At 34.9% G+C, this 11,939-nt stretch overlaps 1 protein-coding gene across 1 annotated transcript; it reads left to right on the top strand.

Moving 5' to 3' along the window:
• Positions 1 to 9,888: 9,888 nt before the first annotated feature.
• BDR25DRAFT_334815 (DUF74-domain-containing protein) lies at positions 9,889 to 11,238 on the top strand. Its single transcript, XM_033692965.1, has one exon. The coding sequence runs from the start codon at positions 10,359 to 10,361 to the stop codon at positions 10,803 to 10,805; it is 447 nt and encodes a 148-aa protein (XP_033546401.1). The 5' UTR covers positions 9,889 to 10,358; the 3' UTR covers positions 10,806 to 11,238.
• Positions 11,239 to 11,939: the final 701 nt, after the last annotated feature.

Raw genomic sequence — 11,939 nt, forward strand, 5'->3', positions numbered from 1 at the left:
GTACTCTAGGCTAGTTCTATTTTATAGTGTTGCCTTTAATATCTTTATATCCTTTATAAGTTATTTATATAATAGAAATTATTTTTTATTTTTCTTATTATTATATAAAGTTATTAATTACTAGTAGAATTTTATTATAGTAGTATAGTTAATTACTTGTACAGTAAATTACACAAGTACTGCTATTATTATCTAGCTACTAGGTTGTGCAGCTTTAGTAGTTTTATTATGTGTCTTACACTATTTTCTTTTTACTTTATATAGTAGTAGAGCTTACTATATAATGTAAAGGATTAATCTGCTATTTTAAAAAATAAGTAACTAAATAAAGTACCTTATAAAGCATAAGTACTTTACTATTACTTTTTTTAAAAAATAAGTAATAAAATAAAGTACTTTATAAAGTGTAAGTACTTTATTATTACTTTTACTAATTTATAGTTAATTAAATTAACTACTAATTAGTGTTAAATAAGCTTTTTTAGCTAGCTGCTTATAGTATAAGCACTTAAGTAGTAAAAGTAAGAGTAGTATACAGTGTGCATAGTGTACAAAGTAGGTAAAGTAAGAGTAACATGTTTCTAGTTCTATTACTCTTGTCTTTCTTTTATATAGAGGAAAAGGGGGATATTTAGATGTTTGTGCACAGAGGTTTGCGCATAAGCATTATGTAACATTAATACGTGATCCTGCTTGTGCGCGATAGCTTGTATCTAAACTGTGACGCTGCTGCGTACAGACAGCTATAGAATTAGCTTATAAAAGTTGTCTAGCGCTATTATTATTTATTATCTTTTAAAGAACTTTATATATAGCTGTAGCATGTTTCTTTAAAAGTTTTATATTTTATTTAAAAGCTTAGAGTGTAAGCTATATTTAACATTTTTTTAGCATGTCTAAGTAGTGTTGTTAGGAATATATTAGTGTAGAAAAAGTAGTTTAGTAAGGTCTTAGTAAAAGTAAGTAACTTAGGTGTGTAAGCAACTTGCCTATAAAGTACATTAACGTACCTAACAGGTTAGCCGGCCACACAGGTTAGCTAGCCACTTTTACTAAGCCCCTACTAAAACTACCCTATTCTCTTACAAAACAGCCTACTTTAGCCCTATATAAAGTAATACAACATAAGATATTATTTAGAGTCTACTTTTACTACTTACTTACATATACATAAGTTATACCTAGTTTAATTACACTACTTATATTACTTTTAACATAGCTTACCTCTTTTAGCGCGCACCTATGTCTTTAGCTTCTTTCTATTACTACGCGCTTTAAACTTTTTTAAAGTAGTTAGACAAGCCTTATTTTTAACTATTAAAGTTTTTTTTACCTAAATCTGCTTTCTTTTATGCAATTTATGTTATATAGCAGCTTTATTTACTGCTTAAAGCTCTATAATTTTATAGCCTACTTTATTATGTTAATGCTCTAAATAACTATTGTCTACTTTTTATTACCTTACTATATTACCTTTAGCTGTTCTTATCTTTTTAAAGCTATAATAACTGCTTTAGTTAATATCTAGCTTATTATAAAGCCTAACTTATTAAAGTTATACCTGTTTTTATCTTAGATACTATACTTAGCTTTTATATTAGCTACTAAGTAAAACTAGCCCTAGATAACCTCTAAATTCTTATAAAGCGCTCTTTTATAATTATACTTATAATTAAACTTTATTATAAACTTAGAGCAGTGCTTAACCTACATACTAGGCTAGTTTAAGCTAACCTAGCCTAGATTGCGCTCTGCAGGCAAGGAATTAGCTATATTAGCTACAGCTGTAAGCCTAGAGGGAAATCTGCGCGTAATAAGCTTAAGTATATACTTAATAACTACTTTCTCTTTAAGCTTAGTTAGATTCCTTAATTTAAGCTAGCATTCTGCTTGTAAAGGCTGTCTAGTGTGTTAATTACTTAGTGTTATATAAGAGACATTATAAATAGCTATAGTGTGTTATAAAAAGAGTTTTAAGTCTTATTTAAAAGCCTAAAGAGTAAGCTATATCTAATATTCTTTAAAAGATTTAATCTAGTGTTGTTGTTAAAGCATTATGTAGATAAGTAGAGTTTAGTAGGGGCTTAGCAAAAGTAGCTAGCCAACCTGTGTAGCCGGCTAACCTGTTAGGTACGTTATACTTTTTTTTAAAAAAGTTAAAATTTTTTATATTAAGTAGCTATAAAAAATATAATTATTATAATTAGTATACTTAAGCTATAAGTAAGAGGTATTGTAACCTAACTAGATTAAACTAAGAAGTAGAGAAGCTAATCTACAAGTTTAAATATACAGGTATGCCCCCTGCTAAGGCGCTACTTGTTGCACTAAGGCGCTACTTATTGCGCAAGCAAGGTAGCTTAAGTCGCAGAGCATGTGACGCGGTACGCGCTGTTATAGTAATAAGTAAACAAATATATTAATAGTAATAATCTTATTATTCTTATAGTATTACTAAAAATTAAGTAAGTTATAGCTTTTATAGCTATTAATAACTAGTAGATAGTAGCTGCTACTAGTACACCTTTTTATATACACATTAAAGTGCTCTAACTAGTCTAGACTAAGGTTATTAGTAGTCTAGCTATACTTAAAGACTATAATAACTTAATTTTAAAGTAGATTTTTTATTATACTAGTTTAAAAAGTAATTGCTAGCTTAAAACATAATAAAAAGTAAAATAGCCTACTTTTTTAGCATTAATACTTCAAATATTTGTTATCTACTTCTAGTTACCTAGTTAGACTACTTTAAACTATCTTTATCTTTTTAAAGCTATAATAACTACTGTAGTAGATATTTAGCCTATTATAAACTTTATTTAATTAAAGTTATCCATGTTATTATTTTAGATGCTATACTTAGCTTTAATGTTCTTTATATAGCTAAACTAGCTTTAAATTACTTTAGAATTCTTATAAAAGCTCTCTTATAGTTACACTTATGCTTAAACTTTACTTTAAACTTTACATAACACTTAATAAACATACTAGGCTAGTTTATACTAACATAGCTTAGATTACGCTTAGCGTGTAAAAATTAGCTATATTAGCTATAGTTACTAGCTAAGAGGAAAATTCTTACGCATCTAGCTTAGGTATGTGCTTAATAATTACCTAGTTTTTCTTATTATCTAGCCTTTATAAGTTAGCTATAGAATTAGCTTATAAAGGTTGTCTAGCGCGTTAGTTATTTATTATCTTTTAAAAGACCCTGTATATAGTTGTAGTGTGTTACTTAAAAAGTGTTACGTTTTATTTAAAAGCTTAAATTATAAGCTATATCTAACAGTCTTTAAACATTTTTAAGTAGTTTAGTGTAACTAGTTGTCAGATATGCGCACCTACTGTCAAGACAGGAGGAACGCTGGACGAAAGCTGCTACATAGTACGAGCAATAAGCTCGAACAGTATGTCGCTGCAAATTGCAGCATTCTGCAGCATTTTGCAGCATTTTGCAGTATTTTGCAGCAAAATGCAGCATGTTGCAAGCTGGTCGCGCATAGGGCTAGTGCGCGAGGGACTCGGACCGGAAAAACAAGGCCGAGCAACACGAGCAGAAGACACAAGAAAAATTCAATAAATCAATACAATCATTCATCATCCCATACATCCCATCCAAACCCATCATTCATCTCAGGAAGCCCAGAAACAGTGCTTCAATCTGACACTAGTCTTAGTAAAAGTAAGAAACTTAGGTGTGTAAGTAACCTACCTATAGAGTATGTTATATAAACTTTATAACTTTACTATTGCCTTACTTATGCTTATAAATAGCAAGAAAGTAGTTTTTACTACTTTTATATAGCTAATTAATTAGAAATAAGTAATAGTAATTTAAAGCATCTACACTACTAGCTATACTACTCTACTATTTATTATCTATAAAGGATGCGTCTACATCTTAGCATAGTATAAAAAAGAAAATATATTATATAACTAAAAGCTTTTAGTTTTTAAGAATAGCTAAATAAATAACAAACTTAGTTTTAAGTAGTTAAAGCACTTTATTTAGCATATAAGAATATATTAAGCAGAAGTATATAGGCTACTTACACTAAAGAGCTATAAAAGCTACTTAAACTAAAATTTTAAATATTATTACTTTATATAAAAAATCTTTATACTTTATATACTTTTATATTTATTTTATATTGTTAAGCTACTTAATATAGTGTACCTTTTACTATTAAAGCTTAAGTACTTTTAGTATGTATAAAACTTAGTACACTAACATGTTTACTATATTCATAATAAAAAAAAGCTTGTGTCTAGCATTTAAAAACTTATTTTTAAACATGTTTATGTATTATAACAATAAGAAAGCCTTTAAGGCATCTAGACTAGTTTTTTTAACATATAAGTAGTTTTTATTTATCTTAACATGCAGCCGTATACTTTACTATTAGAACTTCTACTAAAAACACTACAGTAATTAAAAACCTAAAGTAATTTATATAAATTTAGATTATAATTAAAGTTTATACATAATTATTTTTATATAATTACTAAAAATAGCCTAAAAAAGCTTTTTATAGCTTATTAAAAAAGTTAATAAATACTATAACATATATTATAGGCAAGTTGCTTATACACTAAAGTTACTTACTTTTACTAAGACCCTACTAAACTACTCTTTTTACACTAATGTATTTCTAACAACACTACTTAAACGTGCTAAAAGAACATTAGATACAGCTTACACTTTTAGCTTTTATATAAAACATAACACTTTTAAAATAATATGCTATAGCTATGTATAAAGTCTTTTAAAAGATAATAAATAACTAACACACTAAATAACTTTTATTAGCGAATTCTATAGCTAACTTATAACAGCTAAGTAATAATAAAAAGTAAGTAATTATTAAGCATATACTTAAGCTACATGTGTAAGAATTTTTCTTTTAGCTAGTAGCTATAGCTAATATAGCTAATTCTTTACACACTAAGTATAATTTAGGCTATATTAGCATAAACTAGCCTAGTATGTTTATAAAGTGTTATCTAAAGCTTAAAGTAAAGTTTAAGTATTGTAACAACTCTTATAAATTGTTCATCTTAGGTTGCCTAGAACCTATCCGAAGGGTCCCTGTATCGGCCCCGACGCTGACTCGACCTGGCCCCGACCCTGCCCTGCCCTCTGCTGTACCCCTATTCCCCTAAGTATTTAGTCGCACCTCTCCCCTGTAGCTAGCTTAGTAGTTTTCTATTATGCTTCTGTACAAGGCTATAGGTGTTAATAGAATTCCTAGGTTATTAAGTCTATACACAATTCTATATGCTTCTAAGTAGATTCCTACAGCATTTAGACTTATTTTCTTGCCTACGCTGTTATATTATATTAGAAAACTTACTTTTACTAGTAATAGCCTTATTATAATATTGTAGTAATTATTTAGTTAACTACATTTAAGCCTAAAACATGTTTAATTTAGTTTAAGTTATAATATTTACACACTGTTATATTAAACTATTTAGTTATATAAATAGAATACTAGAGACTTTTTATAAAATAAAGGCTTTAAGTTTAGAACTTTCTATCCTCTGTAATTAGAATTACCTTTAAAAAAGTTATGTAAAGTGCACTAAAGTAGAAACCTAAAGACTACTAATAACCTATTAGGATTAGAGACAACAACTAATGTCTAACTCTTAACTCCTCTGTTAACAGCTAAACCTGCCTTTATAAAACCTAAAGCTAGACCTACCTAATTTAAAGTTAACATTTAGTAGTATATTTATTAATAATTAGATTACTTAATTATAAGCACAGCTTAAGTAGCTAATCTAGCTAAAAACTACTAGTTAACCTCTACTAACTACTAAATTACTTTTAATAATGCTTTAAATTACTCTTTCTATTTTAATAGTAAAAGTCTTTTAAGCACTTTTAATAATACCTAATGCTACCTTACAAAACGCACGCCTAAGATTAATAACTACACAGATAGTAAAACATAAATAGTAAGCCTTAATTATTAATAAGCTAGACATTAATACAGATTAATATTAGAGTAAGCGCGCACGCATAGTGTTTAGTTTAGAGGACACTGCTAGCAGTGCAAAGGAATACTTAGAGGGAAAACACCTAGCTAAATTAAACTAGTTTTAGTTAAAAAAGGTAAAAAAATAAATTACTACTAATAAAAACTATTATTCTATAAAGAGGGGAGTAGTATAACAACTCTTATAAATTGTTCTATCTTAGGTTGCCTAGAACCTATCTAAAGGGTCCTTGTATTAGCTCTAACCCTAACTTAACTTAGCTCTAACCCTGCTCTGCCCTCTGCTGTACCCCTATTCCCCTAAGTATTTAGTCGCCCCTCTCTCCTGTAGCTAGCCTAGTAGTTTTCTAATATCCTTTTGTACAAGGCCTATAGGTGTTAATGGAATTCCTAGGTCATTAAGTCTCCACGCACTCCTGTATGCTCTTAAGTGGATTCCTACTACATTTAAACCTATTGTCTTGCCTATGCTGTTACAAGTATAAGTATAGCTATAAAAAGCTTTTTATAAAAATTCTAGTATAATTTAAACCTAGTTTAGCTTTATAAAGAATATTAAAGCTAAGTATAGCATCTAGAATAATAACATATATAACTTTAATAAAATAAGCTTTATAATAGGCTAGACATTTACTAACTATACTTATGTTTAAAACTTTACTTTAAGCTTTAGATAACACTTTATAAACATACTAGGCTAGTTTATGCTAGCATAGGCTATATTAGCTATAGCTACTAGCTAAAAAGAAAATCTTTACATATATAGCTTAAGTATGTACTTAATAATTACTTACTTTTTATTATTACTTAGCCTTTATAAGTTAGCTATAAAATTAGCTTATAAAAGTTGTCTAATGTGTTAGTTATTTATTATTTTTTTAAAAACTTTATATATAGCTATAGCATGTTATTTTAAAAGTGTTACATCTTATTTAAAATCCTAAAGTGTAAGCTGTATCTAATGTTCTTTTAGCGCGTCTAAGTAGTGTTATTAGGAATGCATTAGTGTAGAAAAAGTAGTTTAATAGGGTCTTAGCAAAAGTAAGCAACTTAGGTGTGTAAGCAACTTGCCTATAATGTACGTTATAAAAATATACTTATAAAGATGTGTGTATAAAAGCTTAAAAAGTAATTAGTAAAAGTACCTAAGTGTAAAAGGTGTAAAAGAAAAGCAGATCTAGTAAGGTAGCATAATAAAGTATTAGACTATAGCAGTGTGAGTAGCTGCTAAGGCGCCTATAGTAGCTTAGTAGTCTAAGTGAGCCTGTAGTAGTAGTAATTAAAAAAGAGCCTAACTAGCTCTACAGTAGTGTAGGAACTGTAAAGAAACTAGACCTAACACTTATACATATAAAGAAGAAGCTTAAGAATTAAATGTAAGCATGTTATACATAGGTTATCTATTTATTTATAAATAGTGTTTACAATGCTAAGAGATTTTATTAGGTTTAATAGTTTAGCAGGTTTAATAGTAGAATACGCTATAGTTTTACTATTATAAAATCTAATTAAAGAACATAGTTAGCCTAGTAAAAGTAATTAGTATAACAACTTATAAGCATATTAAAATTTAATAGAAATTATAAAGAGATAAGTAATAAAAAAAATAACTAGAAAATTTAGAACTAAAAGTAACACTTACTTTATAAGCTACTAATAGTATGTAGTATAGCTAAAAGAAAAGGCTTAAAACAATAACTCTAAAAACAAAAAGTAAGTGTTATAAATAAAAAAGCTATTAGCTGTAATAACTAAGTAGATGTTACTAAAAGCATGTAAAGTTTAAAGAACTAGTATAATAGGATTATAATAAAGCGTAGAGCACCTTAGGTTCTTAGTTACAGCTAAAAGAGTAAACGTAAACTTAGCATCTACTAAGAATATAACTAGAGGCCTAGTAGCAACTAAGCTAAAAATTAAAAGGATATGTAATAGATATAGATCGTCGACTTAGATTCTCTCTTTATCGTTATATTTAAATATACACTAGACACCTAGAATTATCATTGCTGTGCCATTATTTAAATACCTTGTGTTATACTTGGACGCACACGTCTACAAGTACACAAGCCTAACATCTTGTAACCTTCTCCCTTTAAAACTACTGTCTGTCACCTGACATACAATACGCCTCCCCTATCTGGTTAATGTGAGAGGTATCGAGCAGGAAACACAGGTCACAGAGAGGGAATGCAGGATAGGGGGGTAACAAGAGTAAACCTTAGGGTCGGAGGCAGAGGTACGGAGGCCGAGGAGCCTATATGCCCCGTGCCAAGCCCTTAGGGTACTCAGGGGTTGGATAGCTGTAACATAACCGTGACAGTTAAAGACAGAACACGGCAGCCTTTTTTATCTCCTGAGGACGAGGTAGAGATAAGAGGTAGGAAACAGTAACACCTTTGCCTAATCCTCTTCTCACCCCCCAGTTCAACCCTCTGTGCTTGACATAAACCCTTGGGAGGCTTCTCTGTTAACAAGACGTCATCGCAACGGTAGCACCTACTGCTCACTAGAGCCCTCTAAATCCTCTAAAATTGCTATATAAACTTCCTAACAGGGTAATACAGTCTGTACTACGTACTGTACCTAAGGCATCATTAAACGTACGGTACGGCTCACTTTGTACGGACCGTAGTACGACTCACTTTGTACGGACCGTAGTACGACTCTTTGGAAGCCCTGCAGTCGAGACGGGAACAATTCTTCAAAATACAGCAATTTGATCACTGTCACAAGCTCTGGGTACAGCTGATCCTCTTCCTTACAACCCATTTGTTGTGCTACAACCAAACGGTAGTGGAACTCCACTGTGACTAGTATGCCCTAATGTTCTTGTGTTCCTTGAACTACCAAAGCATATCGACCGTCCAGGGCATGCTCCTCGTGCGAAGGGGTTTCGCAAGGATTTTAAAGAAGGCCTTTCTCTGGAAGAGGTGTTTCAGGTAGATCCTGGTGAGAGCCTGGTGAGAGCCTAGTGAGAGCCGTCTCGTTTCTGTCCAGCTTCCCCCTGTCAGCCGCTGGTGTTGCGGATGGGAGCGAGAAGATTAGTGTACGTCCTCCGCCGTATCTGTCATTAAAATTCGAACTAAATGCAACCATCTTCGATTGTAATTGCTCCAATATAGTTATGAAGCTATCCTGATGCCGGAAAGTACTTGCGTAAGGCCTATAACGAAAGGAGATGAGTCACGAGGTCCGGTGAATATGCTTGTAAGAGTTAATTCAGTAGGATTGAACCGAGCAGCAGTTAGTAAGGTGAGAACTAAGAGGTATTATCGCAAGTTAGACCTCTTCCTCCACGCCGCCGTCACGAGAGCATAATCGTGATGATGGGCAAATGGAGGTAGGGTCTGGGGAATAATGCGCCATACTACTTTCCGCCGACGTGGTCCATCGCCATACCAATCCTCGCAACTCTCAACTCACCAAGGTCTGTTGAACCAATGAGCCAGAGTAATTGCCTCCCGCGTAGGGATGAATTTGAGAAAGCGGTGATGAGTAGGTTGACTTAGTCGGGATGACGTAACCGATCTGTTTCTTGTCCACCTGTGTACATGAACCACCCCATGCTCATGCCATTTTTCCCGACCCTGTGATCGGTTACGACTTCGCGAGACTAAAGTTCTCCCAGGAACGCCTTGGAGAACGCCTCTTTAATGGCATTGTTGACAACGGCTGCACTTGCAGCGCGGGAGAGACAATGACAAAAGACCCGAGCAGCCATAGCCACGCGCGGTACGTCGAGCTGGCAGCCTGCCATGTCGTGAGCTTCATCCAAGTGTCATATTCAATAGTCAAACGCGATATGCAGCTGCGTCACCAACCATCTCCAGACCATCGTCACAGCATCCCGGCTCGTCCTGCTGAAGCGAGCGACAACCCAACCTGTCTCCGTCCCTCCGCACAAACCCTGACTTTCACATCCGCCATCTCCCAATCCCCTCCGACATGTAGTAGCAGTTCCTTTCGACCCGTCACGACATGCTTGGAGCGGATGAAGACGGTGTGGCTCATCTATCAAGCATCGAAGGCCAAGAAGCCCAGAACGAGGCATTTTCTTGTCCCTATGCCGAGCGTGTTTCAAACCTTGTCGCCAGTTGTAATCTTGCAGCCTGACTTTTCCTTTATTATCACGAGTTGTTACCTCTAGAGTGAGAATTCGCAGCCTTACTTGCGTACTTTGGTCACGTTTCATATCATTTCTTCTCTTGAATACACCTTCACGGTTGTTAGATACGCACATTTTTTCTCTTCAATCACGAGCTCCACGGTTCCACATTCTACTCGGCCACAAACTGTGACGTCAGCTCCTTCAATTTCCTATTCGAAGAACCTCAACGTGTTGCTAGAATGTTGACCAATCGCCGTTCTACGATGATGATTCCGCCAGCCCGCGCGCCGAGCTGGCGCCCAGAGGTTAACCTCGAAACCGAGCCTCGTTGCAAAACTACATCCATTCTCACCGCAACCACCGACTCTCTACCCGGCTACCGTATCAATAAGGTCATCGGCACCGTTCACGGTATTACAGTATGCGCGCGCAAGGACACCAAGGCCTTTCTCAAAGCTGCGGGCACTGGAAGCGAAGCAAAAAGCCTGACCCATACGTTATACAACGCCCGCGACCAGGCGATGGAAAGAATGATCCGAGATTGCATTAGCCGGGGAGGAAACGCTGTAGTGGGCATGAGTTTTGGTGAGAGTGAGGTTCTCGGGTTCGCTCAAGTGAGCGTATACGGAACCGCTGTGTTTGTGGAAAAGGAAGGAAAAGCTGAAGATTGCTACACGCTGAAGTGATGTAATCGGCACGGAGGCGACTTAATTCCGCTTATGGGCTCGAGGGTTTGTAGATTTGAGGGTATGATGCGACTCACAGTTCATCCGGAATGAACAGCTAACGAGGTCGTAACGGGGTCAGCGCAAGTAGGAATACCTTTGCGATTACATACAGTAATACGGCGTTTACTAGCGAATTCCAAGTATCGGAGCGAGTATAGAAACTCGACAGACAGCAATTACATCATATCTCTTCAACACACATATCGCCTTCACTTCGTCCTCGCATTGCTTCTCGATCCCAACAATCTCAACGCGATCATGGCCACCAAGAGCACTCATGTGCACTAGCTAAGGGAAAACTGTGAGAGACCTTGGTGAAGATTTCAGAAATCCTATCTTTATCATTCCTTGCGTGGCCGGATGCTTAGCCCTCGAGCGCTCATCACTTTCCACCTGAATTTTGCCTCTGTATTTACACTACGGATGTCGACATAAATTGTTCGTTACGTTCTCTACTCCTTCGTGATAATATTATCATTCCTGAATTGTACCTTCCCACTACTGTAAAGTTTAAGCGACCTCATCTAATGCCAAAACCGAACCACCGGTCAAAAGCGCCAAGGGGTCTGACCAAACGGTGCATGAGCCGGATAGATTACCAGGTAGCAGTAGATCTCGTGTATCTGTCATATACGTACCGTACTAGCCCGACCGATCGGAACGAGCCGAAGGCATATGCAAGGGACTGCAGCAGTAGAATCACGATTCTGCCGTGTCCGTTCTTCCCCACACGTCCAGGGTACCATGCTGACCTTCTCTAAGGATCGACCTACTAAGCTACGCGAGTTACAGTCGAGTTTCTACTCCATTTTCTACTATTTTTGTCACCGAAGGATGTAGAAACGAGTTTAACGTGATGCCAAGAGAGCTTAGCCACCTTGCACTCCTCTTCGGAGAAACGCAAATTGAACCTACATCATGAAGGTACCACAGCCTCCACTTCATGGCTGCTCTTCGAGAGGCTCGGGTCCTAATTTTAGATCTCAGCGATCCTTCGGTCGGGGAGGATTTACATGCTGACCGGTCGGAGGTTTAGTCACGGAAACCCTGACACGAGGCACGCAGTCCCCTGTGCGGACCCCAGGAACAATG

This window comes from Lindgomyces ingoldianus (assembly GCF_010093535.1).
Source record: "Lindgomyces ingoldianus strain ATCC 200398 unplaced genomic scaffold BDR25scaffold_20, whole genome shotgun sequence".
NCBI classification, from domain to species: domain Eukaryota; kingdom Fungi; phylum Ascomycota; class Dothideomycetes; order Pleosporales; family Lindgomycetaceae; genus Lindgomyces; species Lindgomyces ingoldianus.

Coding starts and splice junctions, on each gene's coding strand:
- BDR25DRAFT_334815 (XM_033692965.1), top strand. CDS start 10,359: ATGTTGACCAATCGCCGTTCTACGATGATGATTCCGCCAGCCCGCGCG.